Source organism: Sander vitreus, chromosome 17 (assembly GCF_031162955.1).
Source record: "Sander vitreus isolate 19-12246 chromosome 17, sanVit1, whole genome shotgun sequence".
Lineage (NCBI taxonomy): Eukaryota > Metazoa > Chordata > Actinopteri > Perciformes > Percidae > Sander > Sander vitreus.
Window position 1 is genome coordinate 1,503,044 of NC_135871.1, and position 26,342 is coordinate 1,529,385.

At 40.1% G+C, this 26,342-nt stretch overlaps 1 protein-coding gene across 1 annotated transcript in view; it reads right to left on the bottom strand.

Moving 5' to 3' along the window:
- The window catches only part of LOC144532493 (uncharacterized), a 68,335-nt gene that overhangs the window by 25,264 nt on the left and 16,729 nt on the right, over positions 1-26,342 (bottom strand). The window contains exons 2-3 of the mRNA XM_078273279.1: positions 16,841-17,661; positions 2,087-2,245 (exon numbers count right to left, since the gene is read on the bottom strand). Of these exons, the coding sequence (XP_078129405.1) occupies positions 2,087-2,245; positions 16,841-17,661 (980 nt within the window). The remainder of the gene's footprint in view (positions 1-2,086; positions 2,246-16,840; positions 17,662-26,342) is intronic.

A 26,342-nucleotide genomic window follows, 5' to 3' on the forward strand; every position in this document is an offset into this window, starting at 1 on the left:
TTTCTTTGATGAGCTTAGATGTGGTGATGGAAAATAACCAGGCGATCAAAAATCACAGCAAAGGGTGGTCCTGTAACCTCAGCACTCTGTGATCCCATTCAACATACAGGGTCACAGAGTAACAGATGGGGTTAATGCTGCACACATGTCAAATCAAAGTTAATGAAATGACCCGTGTCCGAGTTGTCAGCAGCTGTCATGTCAACATCCAATTCATTATTATGATATATCCGACTTGGCACAACTTCTACACCTCACATCAGCCAAAGTATGTTGTTCAAGATGACAATGATGCACAGCATTTATGACCCACACGTGGCCATTTCTACAACCATCTAAAGTCGTCAGTGACATAAACATCATACCACAGCCTGCCATCTGGTTATCTGGTTAACATAACACAACGTTGATATACTTTTTTCTTCCCACCCACACAGATATTGCACTGATCAAATTACAGTATCAGTTTGTTCAGCTGGTCCCAAATATCCATGCCCACTGGGAACCACAGACATACAGTACGGGGCACTATTAACGCAGAAACATTTAACAAAACAAACACCAATGATATATAGATTACACAAAAGATTTGGTCTTTTGACAATATTTGGAGCAATGAAACCAATACTCTTATCTCACTGCACAGAGAAAATGCCCACCCTGGCTAAAAAACAACACTTCTGATAAAACATTGCAAAAACAACACAAATGAGGAGTGTGTTTCTTTGGAGCACTGAGATAACACCCAGAGCTGCTATAGTTATTGAGATCTGAGTGAGTCAGGACAGCAGGCTCTGGATTTTGTAGCTTACTGGAAAACAAACTAAGGTCGCTCACCAAAGAAGAAAGGCAAATTGCCTGCTGACATTGCTTTTTTCTTAGCAGTTTCAGTACACATTTTCTCTTAGTGCAAAGAGTGAAGGTTGTAAATATAGTATCCTCGGCACATGGCCTTCATTTTAGAAAACTTTGGCAACGTTACACAGCATTGTTCTCTGTGACACAAGGCCAGAATTTACGACCGATAGCTTGAAGAGTTTATCTTCACCGTGAAAAGTCTGGGTCAGTGCCTCAGATGAAAATGATAGATAATTGGTACTCTCATTCAGGAGTTTAATAAACCTGTGCACCTGCACGAGCATATCAAAACCTTAAAACTAAGATTTGAAAAAGTAAAAAGTAAAGCTCATAAAAAGCACTAAAGCTTTAAATGTCTGAAATATTTGTCATCAAAGTTACGAAACTTGCTTTGCAGACAAGCAACACACCCTTTTCAGAGATTTGAATCTGCTCTTTCAGCTCTGCATTCTGAACGTGATTTGTGATCAGACGGACAATAACACATCAGAAATACATGTCAAAACACCCCTAGTCTCGCTGTGTCAGCACTTAGATTATGGTCTGGCTACATCGCTTATCTATTCTGTTTGTTTTTCTTTACAGCTCTAGTGTGTAACGTTTCGATATTAATGAACATCCATTACATTCAAGCCAAGCCAAGCCAAATGAGTTGCTACAAAGCTAATTAAGACTATCAGCTCCACACAGCTCTCTCTGGATTTCTCAGTATGACTATGTTCAGAAGATTGTGGCGTCCGGTGATAATGACCTCTTCTGAAGAGTCCATCATGTTTTTTTAATCCTCCGTGTCCTCCTTGGTTACTAGCAACGACATGGAGGAGGGGTGGGGGTGTGAGATTACTGAAGGCTTGTGTCATGTGGATGCAACAAGAGAGGTGTTGTCATTACTTACAATTCCTCATGGGGGCGACAGAAACTACGCACTATAGCTTTAAACCAATCACAACTGTCGTGGGCGGCGCTCAGCCCAGGATGCAGCGATGAGCTACAACAGAGCTACACAATTTTCACACATTCAAATCTTATTTTCAAGTGTTTGAATCCTATTTTTTTCAGTTTTAAAATCACAAGTTCACACTTTCACAATTTACTTTCAACCAATTTGTTTTAATGTTTTGATATGTGACATTAATCTAACCCCTGGACTTTTAGCCTGAAGAATGGCTCGAGCTCCTGCAACAGAGGTACACCCTGAGAAAAAATAAGTATACGAACAGTCCCACACCTCTTTGGTCTTTGTCATCCTGTCGTCCTTCTGCAGGCTGCAGATGTGCCTCTGCAGCTGGAGGTTGGTCTCCTGCAGCTGGCCGATCTTCTCGATGAGTTGGCAGATGTGCTCCAGATAACCCAGGCCTGAACCCAGAGGGTTGGGACTCTGCTGTGCCTGGACAAACAGAAGGTGTGCGTGTTAGTAATTGTACCAGGAGTAAGCTAGACAACATTTTTTTCCATTATTGTTTACTCGTAGACATAACTTTTGCATTGTGTTGGATATGAAAGGATTTCATTTCATTCATTTTGGCATGACTGATTTGTGATTTGAGTTTAAGTTTGATCGTATTCATGATAGTCATCCGGATTGATTCATCATGAACATTAGAGGTGGGAATCACCAGAGGCTTCACGATACGATATCATCGCGATACTTATGTCACGATACCATATTAATGCGATTTTAAACCTTTTGCAATATTGTGCGATATATTGTAATTTATTACCTTTTTCCCAATTTCAAATGATGTCCCCAAAAGGAAACTTTGTCAACATGTGTTTTATCTAAAAAGACACATTTCTCTGTTTGTTCATCTCACTTCAATTTTTTTTGCTGCAAAATGGGATTGTCAATCAGACAAACTGACCAACACATATATAATAATAGATTGATACTTGGTGTCTGTGTATCGATACAGTATTGCCACGGAAAACATTGCGATACTATGCTGGATCGATTTTTTCCCCCCACCCCTAATGTACATCATTGTATGTCAGGATGGAAAAGCTTCTGAAATTATCATGCAACTAAATCTCCATGGACACTGATATAAGAGTAGGAAGACCTACGGTAACGCACCGAATCAAAGGCAGGAGGAACCTATGTTCAGCCTTTGCTTAGTGGCCTTTGCAACACATTTGGAACATGGTGGCCAAGGGGCATAGGCCCAAGCCAGGATGGTGCTGAACATGGCATTTTCAGACCCATGGCCCTATATTTAATGCAAATGCACAAACAGTTCTTCTGTATGGATACTTTTGCGAGTTTAATTCATATTGGCTCTGCACTGGTACGTACTGCCTCCCGGGTACGTGGATTGTTGAGTTATCCCGATTGAACTGTTGATGACATGAGTATGGATTTTTAGTTTCTTCAAAGCTGGCTCAAAATGTGTCTGGAACTGTTGTCGTAGCAACAAGTCCTTAATCCCAAACCTTTATAAGTGCAAAGGTTTATTGACAGTTAGCTGGCTCATGACCCAGACAGTAGTATATTAAGTAAATATATATATATATATATATATATATATAACTACAAATGGCTCGCTTTCTTAGATTTATTACAAAAGAATTCTGATTTTAGAAGACAACATCATCAATTTCATTTTCATAATGAAGAGTTATACTTACAGCCAACATGATGACATATGAACTAAATAACGGCTTGTGCACTGAAAGAAAGTGTTAAAAGACCAATGTCGCCAGAACATATTTGGTCATTTCATTTGACATTAAAATGGGAATGTGTTATGCGAACAATAAAGCTTATTATATGATTAACTAACCATACTTAACTGTCTGTATTGATCTGAACTCATTCATATGACATTTAGTTTGGCCTTGCTGTCTGTCATTGTTACTCACACATACACACATCAGTCCACATATCCTCATTTTATCTATATTCTTGTAATTTATTTCATGCCTTTGATGTTTATGCAGCCAACCATATGCTTTTATTTTATTTTTATTTTTGTTATTCAGTGCTTACTTGTGTTCAATTTGTTGTTTTTTGTTTAGGACACTTGTAATTGTAATTGTTCATCATCTATATTATTCCTCTCTTCCTTAGGTGCGACTCCTTCTATAAGCTCCTAGGGGTTTTCTTAATCTGACCTGCACAATCTTTATTATTTATTATTTAACTGTTTTGTGTGTTATTGTTGTCTTGATTTTATTGTGCAAATAAACAAACTAAACTGTAGAACTGCTGAAAGTGGTTCATTGAAATAAGCCTGCTTTTTAAGATAGTTTGAAAGGTTTCATTTTAATAGCAGCCTTATAATTATCACTTTAAACATTCAGTGGATGTCCATTTAGAATCTCATCAACATCATATGTTCAATCAGGAGAGACTTCGTGTAGAATTTGAAATAAATGTATTGACATGGTGCACAATAAAGTTTGGAAATGTACATAGTCTTTGGCGAATAGACCCCATTGTAATATCATCCTAAAAACAACTTATTTTCCACATTCCCATGGTAGAAATGAAGTTATTGTAACACAACAAATATTTGAGTTATGCTTGCTTCACACATGCTGCTATTAAGAGCATAATAATTACAGTTGCTGCATCACCAAGAACTCAGGGAAGGATGCAAAGGATGGCAACCTTGATTTGTATTTCTCGTCGGCCAGGAGGTGCTGTTTTTCAGCTATACAAAATAAAAGGATTTTTTTGAGCAAATATTTATCCAATGATCAACATTCCTAAAAGTGTCCCAACAAAAGCAGGATGTGAGTTCAGGACGGGGTCTTTACCCCCTCTTTTCCGTGCTGCTGAGACCGAAACTTTAGTCAGGCAACTGGGAACTAAGATGGAGACAGCAGCCTAACAATGGGCCAGAAGCCATAACAGGCTGCAGGACTGACATCACTCATTTCCTCTAATGGACAAACCCTCTGTGGATCACACAACCATGAACCGGTTCCCACACGAGACACTGTATGGACAGGGGGGGACCAATAATCAGTCATCATAGAAAATCTGCTAAGAAATATAGTAAATATTGGATAGGATAGAACAACATAATGTAATTCTGCTAAATAAAACAACACATTCATTATTAGTTTCATCTTAAACAAATTGTATATCTGAATACAATACACATTTTCTATAGGCTCAGTCTGCCACTTTAAAAAAAAAAAACACTTCCAGTGCTGTTCCATGGTATCAGAATTTTGGATAGTCATCATGGAAACATTAATTGGTCATGTGACAAGGGCTGGAAAGAAAGTGACAGTACTCTGATCCAATGGGAATCACAATTGTCAGATTGACAGCACTCTAGCCCAATGGATGGGGGGGGAGGGGCAATCTTATTACAGGGGGGCCGTCTAGCCCCATTCCTGTGTATGGAGGACAGTTTTCGTGTCTTTAGCTTTTTTTTACACGTTCATCATAGTACATAATATGGGATTCATCATATGTCATCATATATAGCTGGGACAAAGATGTCCTGCCAACATTGCCTCTGGGCATAGGTTTAATTACAGCTCACTGGGCAATTATGCTTAGTTGTATGCAATGTTTGGTCATATTTTTATTCAAGGAGTAATTTATCACCAACTCTACAGTCCTCCTCAGCTCTGTGGAGCGTTTTAGCATCTTGTAGCATATTGTTTGGATTTTACGACCCGCACATTTGCTGTTTTGGTCCAATTGCACTGCTCTCATCAACCCCATCAGTTTTGGACACAAACTGCATCTATCAGGTTCAAAGGGTTAATGTAATATTTATCAGTTGGATTTCCTCATCTGTTGACTTTACAGCATCCAGGCTACCAGACCTAGTAGTATTTTGGTGGCTAATTAAGATAAGGAAGGGTATTCCTTCCAGGAGATGACCCTCACTTCCTCAGGGGTAGTTGTTGATGAGGGGGAGGGACTGTAACCAGAGGCAGGCTGAGACAAGCACATTATCAGGGTTGGGGCTGATCTTATCCATGGCCCCACAGAGACCACTGAGTGATCCACAGCCGGGAAGAGAGAGTGAGATTCAGGAATGCCAACTTATGCGTGCATAGACCCATTTTAAAATGGGAAAGCACATACAAACAAACACACACACACACCCTGCTGCACTTCCTCTGAGTTTCCGCTGACAAGGGCCAATAATGTCTCACACATGGAACTAACTAAGGTGACAAGGATGTGAAATAATGCAAGTTTGGATGATGCTAGAGGCATACAATGACTAAACAGTATGTGCTTGTGTTTGCATGCAATACTGAATCCGATATTGTCTGAGGTGACCAGTAGCGGCTGACGTCAGATCAGGAATCCCATTTGTCCCATTAGTCTTAGCAGGAATTCAGATAAACAAAGCCTTGTGAGTGGAAGAGAGCCAGGAGAATACTAATCCGAGTTCCTCCCCCAAAACAAACTTGATTTGTCCGGGTGAACCTGCAATTTCATTATTTCTGTCAACACCCAAATGATGATCATAAGTGAGGGTTGGTGCATACATCGACCGCTAATTCCTGCAGGAAAAATGCGCGTTAATGCTAAAAAGCTGACATTAAACTTCATTACTGGATTTAAAACTTGAATGTAATGTAAAAAAAGATGTTCTAGCTGAAAGCTTAAAAAAGCCTGAACAAATCTAAGTTGTGTGTGTGTGTGTGTGTGTGTGTGTGTGTGTGTGTGTGTGTGTGTGTGTGTGTGTGTGTGTATCATATATGAATGGTTCCTGTAGCTGAAAATATGCAGAAGTTGTAAGTGACTGAAACGTACGGAAGAAGTCAGAATAATAAAGATATGGATAACAATAGTGTGGATGCTGCTGAATCAGCGTTAGAACTAAACACAAACTACAGCTGAGGCTGATCTGAATATCATTAGTTTTTCAGGTGTCATAACAGGTCATAACAGCAAGTACTGGACTAAATAAAATGTGGACCTGCTGGTACATTGGGTATGAATGCAGGGGATCACCAAAATCAACACGATTCATCCTCTGGAGACCATATATATCTGTATCAAATTTTATGACAATTACTGCAGATATTTGTTAACATGTTTCAGTCTTAAGAGCTACATAGTAGATAGAGCAAGCTAGTGTGGCTAAAACTTTCTGGAGAACCACATTCAAATGGTTCCACATATACAGGTGTGACCAAGCCAGTCAAGTTATTCATACAGCCTATAATATCACAACCATAGAACCAAAGAACTGTGTTGGAAACACCCAGTCTTTTATTCGGATTTGGACTTTTCCTCTTTATGGCTACAGAGACTCTCTCTGCGTTAATGTGGGACATACAGTATGTTTTAAACAAGTAAGCATTGTATTTATGTGGTGATTGCTAGGACGATTCGGCAATCATTTTTACCTCTTTCACAATTAAATAAGAGCATGATAAGACAATAACATCCAAGATCACCGTGGAAACTGAGGCCTTCTCTGACCTGCACTTGTAGATGTTTCCATTATCTTTGGTACCTCCAAAATACTTTCCTAAATATGACAGTGTTGGAAAGGAATGAAGCACCAGATGTGTAGAGAATCCAGATAGAGAGGAAGGTACGGGCTAAGCACGTACGCTGCTTCTCCCAGCCAGACCCCTGTCTTTTCAGCACACACAGATAGTGTTTCTGCCTCACTTCCCTGCAGTATATCTTTCAAAGCAGTCAGGCAGGACCCGGAGGACACTATATGCTGGAGTTGTCCTTCTGTCCAGTGTTAGTTTTGGCACCTGACTTTGATTTGGTCTTTTAATGAAAATGTATACAATGTTTAGTCACATTTTAGTTCTTTTATTATTGTTAGGTTAGTATCGTAGTCAACAAAAAACAAAAATTGAGTCTAGTTTTTTAAGGGAAATGTTTGCTTTTTGATTTTTGATGTCCTCTATGCATTCTGAGGCGAGAGTGGTTGCCATCTTTAATGTGCACAGTTTCCCTTGTTCATCTATTGCGAGGGAAATGGTTAAGATAGTTTACCTGTAAAAATGTGTAGCTGCAACAGGTGTTGCATCTATCAAATGCGACATTGGATTATTAACATAAAATTGCATTATTGGAATATTTGAGGGGACTATATAGTGCCAATGCATTCTCACTCTCATCGTGTAAATTACGGACGCTTGGTTAGGTGCATTTGTCGTTGTTATTGACCCTAAAAGTCTCCTTTAGCGTCTGATCTAAATGCAACAGTTGGGTTTAGGAAAAGAAAAACGTGACAGTTGGGTTTAGGGTTAGGGTTAGGGTTAGTCCTGTGTTTGACCCATCTACCACCCCAATCAACCTCCCCACGCGGAATTTCAGGCTTTAATACTACTCACTACCATTGTCGCTCTTAAAACTACGCCATCTTCACGCCCCGCGGAGCTGCTGCTCTGCCCGGTGTGTTCCATACACACACTGAGGGGTGCTTATTGTGCCGTATCTGACGCTGACAGCCAATGACCATGGGTCTATATTTTACGAGTTGGGAGTGAGAACGGGGTGATAGTGCATACATTTCAAACTAATAATTTGGACACAATGTTGCAAATTAAATATACTGCACTTTACAGCAAATGGGGGAGGACAGAGCTTTGTTTAGGCTTGAGACTAGCAGCTGAAAGGTACCATTAATGCAAACGTATTTCTTCAGCAAACTTCCAGAAGATTAAAAGGAAAAGTTCATATCTTAATACGCTTGCATGCACATTGTTACATTGAAAGAGGATTTGGTTCTATTATGGTTCCTTTTGTCCATACTGGCCATCAAGAGATCATTTCCTAACATGATTTCATTGTAAGAGATGGAGGACAAAATCCACAATCCACCTTCTGTATTAGAATGCATGCTGAAGTTCAGTGTGCTAAAGCCTTATATTGACGGCAGCTTCCTCCTGAGATTTTGTCCCCCATTACTTACATTGGAATCACATTAAGAAGGGACGTTTTTGGTTGCTGTACCACACTGGCTGTACAGAGGCCAGTGTGGTACAGCAACCAAAAGCGTTTCAATGTACATACGGGCACGGAAATATTGTCTTATTGTTTAAGGAAAACCTTGAAAAATGTGAACCTATCCTTGCGAGTGTATACTAACTGAGCAAGTTCATACAACAGGTTTTCCGACCGCATTGTGAGGCAGTTCAGCAATAGCTCAGAAGGATATATCATCTAATTATATCACAGTTGTTCGATCCGACACAAATACATAATAAAATATGCTCTGCTGGGCTGGCTGCCTGCACATATCGAGGCGGTTGCTATGGAATGTAGGTAACAGCATAGGCTATTTATTTTGCTAACGCTAAAGACTTAGTTCAGAATCACAAAAGTCACACAATAACAGAAGCAAACTAATGATCGAGGCAGTGGTAGAACACCATGTCCTGCCAGGTAAAATTATTGTTTTTATTAATAGAGTCTGGTGGCTTTGAAGAGAGCAGCTTCAGTTCCCCATCAGAAAGGTCTGTCTGACGGCAACATAACGCACTGATAATAATCTTAACCCTTGTGTGGTGTTCATATTTTTGCTACACAGCCAATGTTCACGGGTCTGGTGGACCCACCACATTATTAGGCTTTTAAATCAATACAGCCATAACAATTTATGTAAAAACACTTAACAGATGTTTACTTTAGCTCAATTACCAATGATATATACATCATTTATGGTTCATATTTGCCATTTACCCCTGTGAGATCACATTTATGATCATATGACCATTTTCGTTTTTTTTGTGAGAAAACAAATATAAACAAGATGTTTGATCATTATTGGTGCTTATTTCTTAGAATTTAATCAGAACAGGTGAAAGTGCTTGAAATGTAACAATTTGGGGGTGTACCGTGTGCAGTCATTGAAAATTATTATTTATTTTTTATGTTCTTCACAGAAAATGGCCAAGGCCAATGAACTTGAGTTGGAAGAAATAATAAATACCATGAGATTTTAGCAAACACAGACCCGAACACCACACAAGGGTTAATATAGTGTACACTGAAAGGGATACTTTGCTGATTTTAAACCAGCTTTGTATCATGGCAGTGAGTGCGGTAGAACAGCTTCCCTCCAGCACCATCTACAGTGGGGAGAACAAGTATTTGATACACTGCCGATTTTGCAGGTTTTCCCACTTACAAAGCATGTAGAGGTCTGTAATTTTTATCATAGGTACTCTTCAACTGTGAGTGATGGAATCTAAAACAAAAATCCAGAAAATCATACGTTTCCTGTAGTTCTTGACCATGTTTGCACACACTGCAGCAGGGATTTTGGCCCAGTCCTCCATACAGACCTTCTCCAGATCCTTCAGGTTTCGGGGCTGTCGCTGGGCAATACAGACTTTCAGCTCCCTCCAAAGATTTTCTATTGGGTTCAGGTCTGGAGACTGGCTAGGCCACTCCAGGACCTTGAGATGCTCCTTATGGAGCTACTCCTTAGTTGCCCTGGCTGTGTGTTTCGGGTCGTTGTCATGCTGGAAGACCTAGCCACGACCCATCTTCAGCTCTTACTGAGGGAAGGAGGTTGTTGGCCAAGATCTCGCAATACATGGCCCCATCCATCCTCCCCTCAATACGGTGCAGTCGTCCTGTCACCTTTGCAGAAAAGCATCCCCAATGATGTTTCCACCTCCATGCTTTACGGTTGGGATGGTGTTCTTGGGGTTGTACTCATCCTTCTTCTTCCTCCAAACACGGCGAGTGGAGTTTAGACCAAAAAGCTCTATTTTTGTCTCATTAGACCACATGACCTTCTCCCATTCCTCCTCTGGATCATCCAGATGGTCACTGGCAAACTTCAGACGGGCCTGGACATGCGCTGGCTTGAGCAGGGGGACCTTTCGTGCGCTGCAGGATTTTAATCCATGACGGCGTAGTGTGTTACTAATGGTTTTCTTTGAGACTGTGGTCCCAGCTCTCTTCAGGTCATTGACCAGGTCCTGCCGTGTAGTTCTGGGCTGATCCCTCACCTTCCTCATGATCATTGATGCCCCACGAGGTGAGATCTTGCATGGAGCCCCAGACCGAGGGAGATTGACCATCATCTTGAACTTCTTCCATTTTCTAATAATTGCGCCAACAGTTGTTGCCTTCTCACCAAGCTGCTTGCCTATTGTCCTGTAGCCCATCCCAGCCTTGTGCAGGTCTACAATTTTATCCCTGATGTCCTTACACAGCTCTCTGGTCTTGGCCATTGTGGAGAGGTTGGAGTCTGTTTGATTGAGTGTGTGGACAGGTGTCTTTTATACAGGTAACAAGTTCAAACAGGTGCAGTTAATACAGGTAATGAGTGGAGAACAGGAGCGCTTCTTAAAGAAAAACTAACAGGTCTGTGAGAGCCAGAATTCTTACTGGTTGGTAGGTGATCAAATACGTATGTCATGCAATAAAACGCAAATTAATTATTTAAAAATCATACAATGTGATTTTCTGGATTTTTGTTTTAGATTCCGTCTCTCGCAGTTGAAGAGTACCTATGATAAAAATTACAGACTTCTACATGCTTTGTAAGTAGGAAAACCTGCAAAATTGGCAGTGTATCAAATACTTGTTCTCCCCACTGTATCAGTTTGTTAGTCTCAGATGCAAATTGATACTTACTGTGCAAAGGAATTAGACATCGCAGCCGGGGTATGTGGTTATTACATTACAGCTATGAACCAATTTAGAGTGCTTGATTTGAGATACCCTTTTTTTAAAAGTGTTCATAGCTGTTTTGAACGACCACAGTTGAGGACTGTGTGAAAAGCCTGCTGTCATAGAGGGGGGGCGATAATCTGGTATCCAGAAGGTTACAGAAAGCACTTTGGTTGGAGCACAACTGAGCCCTGAGATGGTTGACAGCCTATTTATGCTGCTCTTATTCCTACCAATAACCTACGAATCTATAAACATGAAAGATTTCAAACTTTTATGGTATGTCCGAGCTAATTTGTTGCCTAACTTTCTGTTGAAATGTTGATGAATTTAGTCTATACATTTGTTACTTTTTTCCTTCTTGAACAGGTAATGTTACCGAACGTTACTGGCGAAGACATAACATTACTGAAATGCAAGATGCTGCTTATTAATACAGGTTGGAGTCTTTACATTAAAACACTAATTCGTTCATTTGTTGATCAGTCTGTCGGTCACATTATTGTTTAGTTTGTATTCATTGACAGAAATGTAATAGACTTTGCAGGGGTCTTTACACGGTGATGTAAGTGACTGAAAACAACCCTTCTATTGAAGGCAGGAGCACATCTGTGCTGTTCTCACTTATGTTGTGCAGCTGAGGCATTCAAGTCAACCAAAAGCCTCCAGGCTTCATTAATTACACTTCACACTAGCACTGATGAGGTAGGTATGCTTTGAAACTTGATGCCAGGTGTGAGATCAGACAGGCAGATAAAAAGGTCCATATGATCACTGTTACTACCTGATGTTAAAAATATGACAGCAATGCACTCAATGATATAGTCTCTCTTACATCTGAATCTTAAAACTTGCAGAGTGCTAGAATCCATTATTGTTTTATTCAATGACATACTTTACAGAGGAACAGAGTAAAAGAGAAAAGCCACGTGGGTAAAACAGACAAAGTCCTTCATGTTCACATATTTGAGGCATGAAAAATCCAATATCCCTCTGCCAAGGACTACAGAGTTCCATTAAGCAGGGAAAGGAATTATATTATTAACTGTGGTGACAAGTGATAATGATGACCATGGGGGCAACACCACCTTACCTTCATGTACCTCCAGAGTCCGTCATGCTGGGCCCCTAAAAGCCACTGCCACACGCCATTACCTTACAGGGGCTCCAGGGACCTATCAAAGAGCCTTTATCTGGGTAAATATGTGAGTAATTTGAGATATTTTACACCTATTTGATGCATCCAGGTAGGCAGCCAAGCTCTGGGCTTGGAAAACAGTGGGCCGGGGGGGGGGGTTGATTCAGATGAGAGAAGGGGCAGGTGGTCAACGACAGTATCGCTAGAAAAATCTCCAGTCCCTCTGATGAACAGGTGCTGCATGACATGCGAGTCCATGGAAAAGCTGCCGTGCACTGTAACGCATGCCCTCCCCACCGTACTGCCCTTTGTCTGAGTGTAAGCTCGTGTTTTGGCTAGCCCGATGTGCCAGCAATGATAAAAGCCTTGTCTTCAGAAAGGCCTTTGAGCTTGACATCGTTTTGGAAGATCGAGGAAGAGGAGGATGGTGGACAACTATTGGATGGATTGCCATGTTCCCCTCAGGATGAAAAGTAATAGTTGATCCCTTGACCTTTTTAAGGACCATGATCAGGTCATAATTTTGATTTGTCAAATACTTATAGTTTATGTCCAAATACCTGCAAAAATGATTACATTCCCATGAGGCTTAGCTGTACTTTGTGTGTAGTGTTAATTTGCATGCTAACATGTGAGACACAGATGGTAACAGTAGTAAACATCCTGTTCTAACACAGATAATAGAGGCCAGGCTAAATTGCATACTAATGTAATGTTTAGGGAATTTTGGTATCTACCTCATAAATCCAGTATCGGTCAAACAGATTTGTTAGTAGGTCTATTTTGAACTGGTAAAAATTTCAATAGAAATGTTATTAATACTAATAATGAATTTACTCTTTCAAACTATATCCTCTTTTGAGAAAGAAGATTGTAACTTAAAAGATGCTTTAAGCCTTTTCTTAGTATTATTTCCACAATTTGTTCCCCTCCAATCAAAAACGTCATTCATACGCATGTATTAGATTCTCACTCTAATAGCAATGAGAGATAGTCTCAAAGCCTGACTGTGATGTTTTCAGGAACATCAAACAGCTGATTATGACTTTGCAGCTTCCACAGCTGTCAGGTGCTCTCTCTGTAGAACCCACTTTGTTCTTTCATTTTGGATGTGAACAAGAAAATAACTTTTTTTTTTTTTCCCGTAACATGAATAAAGCATGCCCCTTATGAATGAGTACAGTGGCTTTTTTTGTCATTTCTCTGGCATAGGAATAGGTCAAAGCATAGGTACAGCTTCAGTGCTTTTCACATTCTTTTGTTCAGCTACTTAGTTAAAGACAGAATCTGAAAATCGAAGGACCTTGATGTGTTAGTCATACCTATAAATGCACTAAATATGATAAATGTGAACCTTATTTCAATTGCAGTGATGCAATTACCTGTTGACATTGATGGAAAGAGTTTAAAATAGAGATAAAGACAGAATACAAAATATCTCCGTTGCTCCCTCAAAAGGGAGGAACCATAATTGTCCATATTCCGTTTTGTCCTTATTCAGTTTTGGAAGCACTAAACATACTACACACTCAGACACAGAAATGTATTGTAAATGTAAATGGCATGCATTTATATAACGTTTTTCTAGTCTTAGCGACTACTCAAAGCGCTTTACACTCGTTTACCCTCACTTTTCACACACACAATTATGAAAACACTGGTGGCCGAGGCTGGCATACAAGGTGCCACTGATGCATCAGCAGCAATTCAGGGTTTAGTGTCTTGCCCAAGGACACCCTGAATTGACTGTAGGGCACAGGGATTGAACCGCCAACCTTCTGACTGGTAGAAGAGGCTCTACCACCTGAGCCACAGCTGCCCAACATGAATGCAGAAGGTTAGTAACTAATCAATCATAGAACCCATCGGCTATCGTGTTGTCGGTCTGACAATGAATTAGCTTCTGGGGGTAGTCCTGCATTGCCAGACCTTCCTCCACAGCGCTGCAGAGGAAGTCTGTCTAGTCCACACAGCATTCTGGGATGGGAGAAAAACATGCTCTGGTTTATTGGCATTTCTTTAAACCAATCACAATCGTCTTGGGAGGCGCTATATGCTGGATGGAGCCACGGTGCCTTTGCTAAATAGCCTCAGGAAGGAACTTGTTTTGGTGGAACATGTATTCGTTCAAAAGTAGTTTTAGTCGTGCAACAGAAAACTCAGATTGGACAGATAGTCTAGCTAGCTGTCTGGATTTACCCTGCAGAGATCTGAGGAGCAGTTAACCATAGTCCTCACAAATCCACCAGAGTTTAGAACGCCAACACAAAGACGGCAGGAGGTAACAGACATCCAGCGGAATTCCCGGTGGCACCTGAACAATCTCGGAACTTAAACGTCGTCGATATAGACTACTCTGGGGGCAACAGCCAACTTCTCGGGGTTCTGGTGTAGCCAGCAGAAATCCAGCCCAAGTTTACTTTACTTTAATGGAGTTGAGAATAGAGGATATGAATGCAGATACATTCTTTAAAAAGCTAAATCATCGTCAGACGATAACAAATAGTTTCCCAGGTTGCATTCCGACCATTACGCCTCGTTTGCTGTACACACGGATTGTTAACCTGCATGCATAGGCGGCGCCAGGGAGGGGCTTGGGGGTGCTATAGCTACCCCTAGGATTCCCATAGCAGCCCCTTTGCACCCCCAAGAAATTGCTGTGGTTTATTTCTAAAAAAATATTTTCGTTAATGTGTAAATAGTATAATTTATATTTGAAAAATGAAAAAATACATTACTAAAACAAACAGATTATTTTTAGACTAAAACACAGGTGATCCTATTCGGCCAATGGGGGCAGCACACACTAAACTTTTTACCTTACTTCCGCAGTAACGTATTTACACAGAACAAGAAGAACGCAAGATTTGGTAGCCGTTAGGATTAGTGAAGTGAGTGTAACATTAGCAAAGTGTCATTTTTTACTCCCTAAACGTCAACCTGTGGAGACTTTGTTATTTACAGATATGACTACATTATTTTTACCATGTGTGCAAGTATGAATACTGTGTGAGTTTATGTTGGCTGTCTGTGGTGTATTTGGCCTGCTGCATTTCTTCTCTGCAAATATAAGCTACTGTATGAAAGCTGCAGTAATGATTGTGTAAACCCGGCTTGTTGGCTGGTATTTGAAATATGTTCGGTGGGCTAATCAGAGTTTTATGGTGCTGTTGTATCGGCAACGTTAGTTTTAACTTTAGTTAAAAAAAACATAAATCAATCTCTCTCCCTCGTTCGCTCGCTTAGTAAACAGCGGCGGAGATGGGTGCGTATCTGCACGCGTGTGTATTGTTTGCATGTGTGTCAAGGGAAACTCTCCAAACACTCCATAGCACCAGGAAAAGAAAATCTCTGGCGCCGCCACTGCCTGCATGCAACCAAAGCCCACTCAAATATGATTGGTCAATACTATTCAGACTACAAACAGACTACAAACAAAAAACAGAATGCTTCTGATACCAAAATCTTGTCCTGATGCCTACAGATATCTGTTTATGAAGATTATTAACTAATACATTATGAAATTAGTCAGAAGCAGAGCTTGTATGTTAATGCAGCACAGGTACACTGCACTAGAACCTGACTGATTATTTAATTCTCATGAAATGAAGAGAATTCTAAAAATAGTTTATGGTAATTTAAAACCAGAGAGCAGTTTATTTTTCACCTGTAAAATATCCTGCTCATTACATATCTTGGCCGTTGTTCTTTAATAACTAAAATTAAGGGATCCTTTAAAAAAAAGTTCATGTTATGTGTTTAAAAAAAGAAGAAGAATGTCAGCTGATGCATTGTTGTCAGATTTTTTAACTCTTAAATGTCGATGCTGTTATCTCTCATAAACAACCCTATTGGTCAGACTATACTCTGCACGCACATGGTTGTTACCTATGTTGCTAGCTAGCTACAGGTAACATCTGTACAGTTTGTGCATCGGCTATTTGGGGTGGATGAACACCAAAGTGAAGCCAGGTGACAATCTGCTACACGTACATTTAAAGCCTCACGTGTGACTTTGGATTTTAAAATGTTTAAGTAACATTTTTGGAGTAAACATGTCTAGACTAGACCCCGGGGATGGACCCAGAAATTGCTGGAGGGGCTATACAGCCTATCCCATCTGGCCTGGGAACAAGGAAGAAAGGTCTCCAAAGAAGAGCTGGAGGATGTGGCTTGGGATAAGAACATTTGGACATATACCCATATAAAGTGCAGAATATGTATGGATATCAGTGGCTGTTTGGACATAATGTTCTTCTTACCTCACTTAGTCTGCAGCATTCGTCCATGTACTCCCTCAGGCTGTCACTGGTGGCACTCCTCCTTATAGGCTCTGGCTGAAAGTCAGTGGTCGCCATGTCATCGCAGGCACCTGTTGACGTTTGCTTCCCAGACCTTGTATCCTCTAAGGAGGTCCTTTCACTTACAGCACTGTTCTCCTTGAGCTGTCCAGACATCTCCTCATGTCTTTCAGGGCTGATTCCTAAAGCCATACACTGGTCTCTATCCATGTCCTCACCTATGTGCAGTTCCACTCTCGCAGCTGAACTGAGTTCCTCTGAGTGCATGAACACATTATCCTGAGTATCCACTGCTGTGCTCGGACTATTATCTACTGAGTCCTCTGCCTGTTTAATCTCCGAGCTCTGTGCATATGTGACTAGTTTATGAGGGAGAGTGGTAGGGTCAGAATTTAGGTTGCAGGTGTTGCAGGAGGACTCTCGACTGTGGACCATGAAGCTCTGCTCAGAGCCTGTCGGGGTGGACGGAGAGTTAGCTCCACTTGTCAGCTCCACTCCTGAGTCCTCCGACTCAAACTTGTACAACCTCGGCAGCTGAGAGTGTAAGAAAATGGCAGACAAGTAGTCGGACTCCATCCGAGGCTGTCCGGGCTTGTCATCAAGATGGGAATTCACCTCAGAGGCTTTGGCGGGGTCCGAAATGTCCTGCTCTGTAACAGACACGGTGGAGGTGGTGGACGCGTTGTCTTCGGCCATCAGGAACTTCTCCTGGAAGTTGCTGAAGAGCTTCATTTTGGTTAGGACAACCTCACTGTCCAGTACTGTATCTCTGTCTCCTTTTCCTGTTAAACAGATCAAGAAATATAGATTTATTCTCTAGGCCACATCTCAACAAGTCCCTCAATAATATGTTGTCTGTAATTGCTGAAGTGCAGTGTTTTTTTGATCTGATGCCTTTATTGGCAAGACAGCATTGCCTTTGAAACTCACCAATTACTGTTAAATTGTTTTATCATTTGACCTAACAATGGTTAAGGTTTGGTTAGGTTTATGCCCAAAATGACTTGGTATGGGAAAGATCCTGGTTTAGGTTGAAATAACTACTTGAACAAGCTTCAGGGTTGTTGACTCTTTTAATAATCAGTTGAAGAACTACCTTTGTGAACAGGCTTTTGGTTGACCTGTCTGCAATTTATTTTTTATGTATTACTTTGTCATTTTAATTGTGTATTTTTTAATAGTTTTCATCTTGTATTTTGTATGTAAGTTGTTTTTTTTGCTCTATAAATAAATTGTACGTACTTGGGTTAAGATTTGGAAACAATTGTGGTCAGAGTCTAAAAAATTCCCAACATTGACTGTCGGTGTAAAACATGAAACAAACAGCGTTCTCGTGTGTCAAAGTCCCATGTTTTGTATACCCTTACAGGCATCTGGAGGCCTTTGTTACCTGAATTATTGGGCCTTTGCTGAAATGACTGATGATGTTGTTTTTCATGGGGGAACAGTGTCCCCCATCTGAATACCTGGTTCGCCAGTTTGAAATGTTTTCACACAGTCTGAAAGGTCTCTGACATGCCTCAAAGGAAACAAAAGACCTTGAAATACTTGAGGTTAAGCCAAAGTGTAGTTTATGGCTGCCAGTAGTGGATTGGCTTGACCTAAGGTATTTCAACAATAGCCAGATTAAATAATACCTGGCTGAGGTACAACTCTAATTTATTTTCAGGGCATTTTAAGACCAAAATGAAAGACTGCAGAAGTGCAGGTATTTCAACCATTCTGTCAACATCACTAATTCTGGATTGGATCCAGTCTTTTTACCATCAATGGACCATATTCACTATCTATCTATAGTAATATGAATGGATGCGTAATCCTACATTCTTTAACTCAAATACCACAGGACCCATACAATGTGTCTGTGTACTCTACCTGTCCAGCTTTGATCTGAAGCTCCAGTTAAGACCATTACAGAGTGCAGCCATATGTGTCCTCTCCTCTTTCTCACTGTGGGCAATTTGATAGGATTCTCTGTCAATCAAATGGAATTTTTTCCCTACCTTCTAACCTTGGCATTTTGAGAGAAAAGGTAAAAGGGATTCCCTTGTTCCCCAGGAAAATGCAGGGGCCCGGATTACGTTTAGGGGTTGATTTGTTTAGTCAAATGCTTGAAATAATGCAGCTGAGCACCATGTTGGAAGAATTTAATTGCAGAGTTCTATAATACACCTTAACAATAATGGAGGTTGGGTGACTTCCTGCAGGGTGAATTGGAGATCTTGCTGAGGCAAATATGAGAATAAAAGTTCTTTGAAGCAGTTTATCCTCTCAGAGGGGAACTCTGGAGGAGGGAGTCCTTGGACAGGATTTTTGTTCCAAAGCATGTTGTGAGAATTTGAATGTGTAGTGAATGTGAAGTGGAAGCATCTGGCTTTTTGGTTAATAGGCACATCAAGGCAAGGCAAGGCAGCTTTATTTGTATAGCACATTTCAGCAACATTTCATTCAAAGTGCTTTACATGAAAACAGATTAAAAAATTAAAAACAGATTTACATGAAAACAGATAAAAAAATTAAAAACACGAGACAAAAAAACAAAAAACAAATTACAGTGCAGTATAAGAAATTAAACATTGAAGAGCAGTTAAAGATTAAGTTAAGATAAAATAACTTTCCAGGACTCAGTGATCCATTTGTTGGAAAGCCAAATCTTTTTGACCAATATGACAGATATCTCAAGCAGTCCGGTCCATATTTTCTAACCATCTCACCCACTATGGGTCCAGATGTGTCGCATGGCTTTTGAGGTTTCATTCCCCATATTTACAGAAACTTTTCTTGAGTATACTTGAGTATATATTTTTTTCGATGTGGTCGTCACCGCAAAGCTTAGTTCTTTTCTTCGGCAAACCTTGTAAAACCCAGTACAGCCCTGCAGACAAAAATCTCTTAATAGTCCAGAACGTGTTCTTAAACTATGTTATTTCTTCTGCAGTCTGTCTCTAACTAGTCAAGAACTCGCTCAGAGTGTTGATAGACTATTTTTTTTTTCTGTTTAGGCCTTCTGCCTAAATTAGTTAGTTACTTCAACTAACTTTTTGACCAGCCCAACATCTGTCTCTTCTGTCAACTATTGTCATGCCTGCATCAGAGAAATAAAGATGAAGATAAAAGATAAAATATGAATTTCTCTTTTTATGCTTATATAGATTGTTATACAGTGTCAACAATGCAGCTTCGGTATAAGAAATGAACAGTTATTTAAAGAAAGGCAACATCAAAAAGATAGGTCTTCAGCCTTGATTTGAAAGAACTGAGAGTTGCAGCAGACCTGCAGTTTTCTGGGAGTTTGTTCCAGATATGTGGAGCATAAAAACTAAACGCTGCTTCCCCCTGTTTAGTTCTGACTCTGGGGACAACAAGCAGACCTTTCCCAGACGACCTGAGAGGTCTGGGTGGGTCATAGTGTAGTAGCAGATCAGAAATGTATTTTGGCCCTAAACCGTTTAGTGATTTATAAACCAGCAGAAGTATTTGGAAATCAACAGGAAGCCAGTGTAGAGACTTCAGAACTGGAGTGATTTGATCCACTCTCTTGGTCTTAGTGGGGACTGGAGCAGCAGCGTTCTGAATCAGCTGCAGCTGTCTGATTGATTTTTTAGGGAGACCTGTAAAGACACCGTTACAGTACTCAAGTCTACTGAAGATAAAAGCATGGACAAGTTTTTCCAAATCCTGCTGAGACATAAGTCCTTTAACCCTTGATATATTTTTAAGGTGGTAATAGGCTGACTTTGTAATTGTCTTAATGTGGCTGTTAAAATTCAGGTCTGAGTCCATGACTACACCAAGATTTCTGGCTTTGTCTGTTGTTTTTAACATTATCGTTTGAAGCTGAGTGCTGACTTTTAATCGTTCCTCCTTTGCTCCAAAAACAACCACCTCAGTTTTTTTCATCATTTAATTTAAGAAAGTTCTGGCACATCCAGTCGTTAATTTGTTCAATGCACTTAGTCAGTTGTTGTATTGGACTATAGTCCCCTGGCGATAAGGTTATATAAATGTGTGTGTCATCCGCATAACTACGGTAACTTATTTTATTGTTTTCCATAATTTGAGCCAGTGGAAACATATAGATGTTAAACAGGAGAGGCCCCAGAACGGAGCCTTGGGGAACTCCGCACGTCATATTTGTATGCTCAGATGTATAATTCCCTATAGACACAAAGTAGTCCCTATTCTTTAAATAAGACTCAAACCACTTTAGTACTGAGCCAGAAATGCCAACCCAGTTTTCCAATCGGTCTAGTAATATGTCATGGTCGACCGTATCAAATGCAGCACTGAGATCAAGTAATACCAAGACTGAAATTTTTCCACTATCTGTGTTTAAGTGGATGTCATTAAAGACTTTAACAAGAGCTGTCTCAGTGCTGTGGTGTGGTCGAAAACCCGACTGCAAGGCATCAAAACTGTTGTTTAGTGTCAAGAAAAGGTTGAGTTGTTGAGAAACCGTTTTTTCAATGATTTTACTTAAAAAATTTGATATCGGCCTATAGTTGCTCATTAGTGACGTGTCTAGATTGTTCTTTTTTAAGAGTGGCTTAATGACTGCAGTTTCAGGGCCTGTGGGAAGATACCTGAGAGAAGAGATGTGTTTACAATCTGTAGAAGATCTGTAGCCAAACAATTCGAAACATTTTTGAAAAGGCCCGTCGGTAGAATATCAAGGCAGCAGGAGGAGGTTTTCAGATGTTGTATAATGTCCTCCAGTTTTTTACGGTTAATCATAGGAAATTGGGTCATATTGGAATTTGTTTTGCCTGGACACTGTGACAACACATACCCTGTACTCGATATGGAAGTACTGATTGATTGTTTAATTTTCAGAATTTTGTCTTTGAAGAAGGTGGCAAAATCATTGCAGGCCTCGGTGGATAAAAGTTCAGATGCTACTGGTACTGGAGGGTTTGTTAACCTATCGACAGTAGCAAACAAAGCATGTGAGTTATTATTGTTTTTGGCGATAATGTCAGAGAAGTAGGACCACCTTGCATTCCTCAGTTCCAAATTATAAATGCGAAGTCTCTCTTTATAGGTGTTGTAGTGGACCTGGAGATTAGTTTTTCGCCACCTGAGTTCTGCTTTTCGGAACTCTCTTTTTTCTGTTCTTACCAGTATGGCATTTCTCCATGGAGATCTTTTCTTATCAGAGACAGTTTTTACCTTGATCAAAGCCAAAGCAAAAGTGAATGCAGTGTGCATATGTGTATTTGGACAATCACTTCTTTCTGTGTGGTTTAGATGATCCAGAGGGGATGTTGTGATTTTGAAGGGTGGAGGCCTTCGCTGAATGATGAATGATTCACAATCAGTAATCAGTTAGAAACAGGATGTTAGCTGATTGTAACTGATTGGATGGTTTTCAACTTTGATTGTAATTTGGCACAACTGATAATCTCTAAATGGGAAAAATCTTTAAATTGGATTAATATGAAACAATGCAATATTTGCTTCCTTTAAAGGTACACTGTGTAGTGTTTAAAGTATTTTGTTAGCTAAAATCAAAGTCTTCATTCATAAATATGTCCTCATTGGTGTAAAATGACCTCTGCCAATGATCCTCGTAAGCGAAGAATTTCTTATCTGTATTTACATTGGACGGGCAAGTCCACGGAGGCTTCCATGTTGTTCCGCCATTTTGAAAAACTATAATGGCTGAGAGGGACATACAGCTTACTAGCCTACCTGTCTAGCTAATCCACAACGCGTGTTCGTTCAGAGCCAGCGTCACGTGACTGAAACCAGCTGAGACGGAGAAGGAGATCAGTGAGAGGAGCTTGTCACTGCCCCGGCAAATTTGAAAGTCTGCACTGCACTTTAGTTCATAACGGAGGATCAGACTAATGCCGAGCCACAGGAGAAGGAATCCTCGTCACCAAAAAAGCAAAAATTGGAAGACATGTTGTCATAGCTTCTTGGTACATAACGGCTACCGTAGTTGCAACACGCATTTGAAAAAGCGAGGAGCTACAGAGCACTATTCATTTGAATGCAAAATACAATTTCACCGCTAGATGGGAGAAATTCCTACACAGTGTACCTTTAAATAATTGTTCATTTCTTATATTGCACTGCAACTGTTATTCTCGTATTTTATATATTTTTAAATGTTACTGAAGTTACATTGTTGAAAATTGGAACTGTATGACAATCTATGTAAGCATATGAAGAGAATTAAAAAGTAAGTCCAGTGGGACCGGCCGTTCTGGAAACGGCAAGGATTGTGGGTGGATTACGTGTATAGAGCAACGGCTTCTAGCGTCCTAAAATCTCGTATTTAATATTTTTTTAATATTTTGTTTTATTGTTTTCCACTGCTCTTTAATGTTATATGTAAAGCACTTTGAATTGCCCTGTTGCTGAAATGTGCCTTGCCTTGCTTTTGATGAAATTACAAGTACATCAAATCAATGAAAAGAGAAAATCCAGGTTGTTCACAGATTCAGATTTTTCTGAGAAAGTGTCTTCAATCACTCAAAAAAACAACACACACAGTTCCTAGAAAATGACCACTGTTTTCATAAGCCTGTTGATGAATAGAGGCAGCTCTGCCCAAACACTGATAGGCCTCTGGTGTTTGGTTGTGCAATATCAGCTGTTAACAGCTCAGGAACCAGGTCTTTTCCTATGTTAAAAGAGAACCACTGTGGTTCAACACAAAAACAAAGAGCTTAGCCATTTAAAACAAAAACAAAAAAGGTAAAGTGCACTTCCCTTGTTTTTACACAGTGCTTATGTATGGCCAGATTTACAAATGACCACAACAAGTAAGAAAAACAATGGCATTGGTTATTTGTCCAAATGCCTAATATGCAACGTAATATCATGAGTTTGCGTAAACATACACGCCACTTGTGGCGTGTTATCTGTACGCATTTTGAGCTAGTACGTCTACTATGTCTACGCTGTATACAGCAGACGGCAGTCTGCAACGTCACAGTGCGCCACTTTCTAAAGCCACGTGGCGTGTTATCGCGAGGCTACGGTTGGGTTTAGGAAACGTGACACGCGGGTTGGGTTTAGGAAAACAACAAACGTGGAAAGGAAACGTCACATGTAGGACACAATCCCTGGTCTCCTGGGTTAAAGTCCTGTGTTTGACCCATCCACCACCCCTACGCGGATTTTCGCCCTTTCATACTACTCACTACGGCGTAAATTCACACGCAATCGCACAGTAATGTTAGTCAATAGAGGCCAAATGGCATTGATAAACACGCTAAAAAGCGAGTATGCGTCTTGATAACACGCCAATAATGGCATACGAATTGGCGTGTCATACATACGCCACTTCATGAGATCAGTCTGTAATATGACACATTTGCCTGACAAAGACCTCTAGTGACCATATGAATTATGAATTATAACTACCAGGACAGAATGTCAATGATTCTTTTGGTCCTCTCTAGCCTTTGCTAGGTATTCTTTGTTTAACTGTTACACACAATGCTTGCAAGTTTTCTTTTAAACCCACTCTACAATCTTATCCTAAACTTAGCAAAGTAGTTTTTGTGCCAGAACCGTACATTATCCAAAATCAGAAAGAGACTTATATAACAGTTTTTTAAGGCACTCATAAATGATGTCAACCTCCTTGGGAAGGGGTGCCTGAGCAGGAAAAGGTCATATGGTCATTGTTTTCAGAGGCAAATGATGTATGTTGTTTACTGTAAGTTAGAGGACCAGTTGGCAGGGTTGTAATGTAACAAAGTACAAATACTTTGTTACTGCACTTAAGTAGAATTTTCACGTATCTGTACTTTACTTGGTTATTTATATTTCTGGAAACTTTAACTTTTTACTCCACTACATTTCCTAAATAAAATGTATACTTTTACTCCACAAAATTTCCCCTCAGCATCTTCGTTACCACCTTACTTGCAAGAAATGTTTTCGTACGTTGGAGTGAAAGATTATTTTTCACAAAAAAAAAAAAATTCTATTGTTGGAATTTGATGTTCAAACCCTGAATATGGGAAGCCACATGCTTTTTGGTATGCACGTTTTGCATCGTTTTGGCCAATCATCCAAACGAATCCTGTAAACACACTGCCTGAAGACGCACTTTGTTGAAACCTGGTCCCAGGGTCAAAAAATTCAAAAACGCTGCCCTTCGTTTGGACGGCAAAGCCGCATACTTGCGTATTGATTATGTCATTGCCACACCCCTTGACCTCTTATCCCGCGACGACGTCTCATAATAATAACAACAACAACAACAACAACAACAATGGCAGACTACATGCTTGTGTTCCTGCTGGAACGTCTTCTTCTTGTGTTTGGTTTCTTCTTCTACTGTCTGTTTGTATACAGCGCGCAAGCTTTGTGCACATGCTCCGCCTCTTCTTCTCCGTTTTTTGGTGAATTTCTGTAGCAGAAAGAGCGCCACCTACGTATAGGCCTGGAATATGAAGTAGCGTGTTGAGTCATTTACAAATGGATCCGTTTGGACGCAAATATACTTGAAACGATGCCAGGGAAGACGGGGGGGGAAAAAAGATTGTTTTGGTACGTGTGGACGTGGCCTCAGACTTTTACTCAATTAATTAATAAAGTCTATCTTATCTTATCTTAAGTAATATTCTAAAAGGTCATTTCTGCTAAGATACTTGTACTTTTACTCAAGTATTGCTTTCAAGTACTTTATACATGACTGCCAGTTAGACATTTAAAGCAATTACTGAAAAGCCAGCAATTTTTATAATATGTTTTCAATCATTAGATCGATCTGATAGTTAATCGCTGGATTATGTCACACATGTTATTCCCTACATATCCCTTTTGCAGCACATACGAACATAGGATTGCACTCAGGTCACAATTCCATTTTAAGCAGCACACGGGACAACACAAACGCAGGTCCAGCCGAAGTTATTAGATTTTCGAAAGAATTTAACATGGCCTTTTGGAGGAAATTAAATTTCCACTGTTTACTCTCTCGATGCTCTAACTGAATCACACCGTGGCCTCATCAAGGCTGTGATGATTCCCTGCGTATAGTTCCTTTGCTTACTATAAAGTTTCAGTGTGATTTCAAAACTCTACAGCCAAAACTAACGTTTATTTAAAAAAAAAGTTTACCAATTTATTTTCTTCATGGACACTGTGAAGTCTTGTTGTTGGAGTCTGCCATAAGCCTCTTACGCTACAAGCAGAATTTGCCCATCTCGAGCTGTTTACTCCCGAAACAAATTGTCTTCTGTGTAGACTAGAAAACTAATTTCCTGTTTTGGCCGAATGCTGGGAAAAATAGAAGAATGCATACAGCTATTTCTTTCTTTTCTGTTGTCGCTTCGGCAGGTCACCGCTGACACTTATTGTTTTTCCCAATGACATCACTCTTTTGAGTGAAGCCCATTGTGTGTTTATGTCTATGGTAGCCTACATCAGTGTTTACTGTCTCCTGAGCAATATCTCTGAAGCCGCTCAAAGCCTAAGTGTGATGTAAAAGGATTAG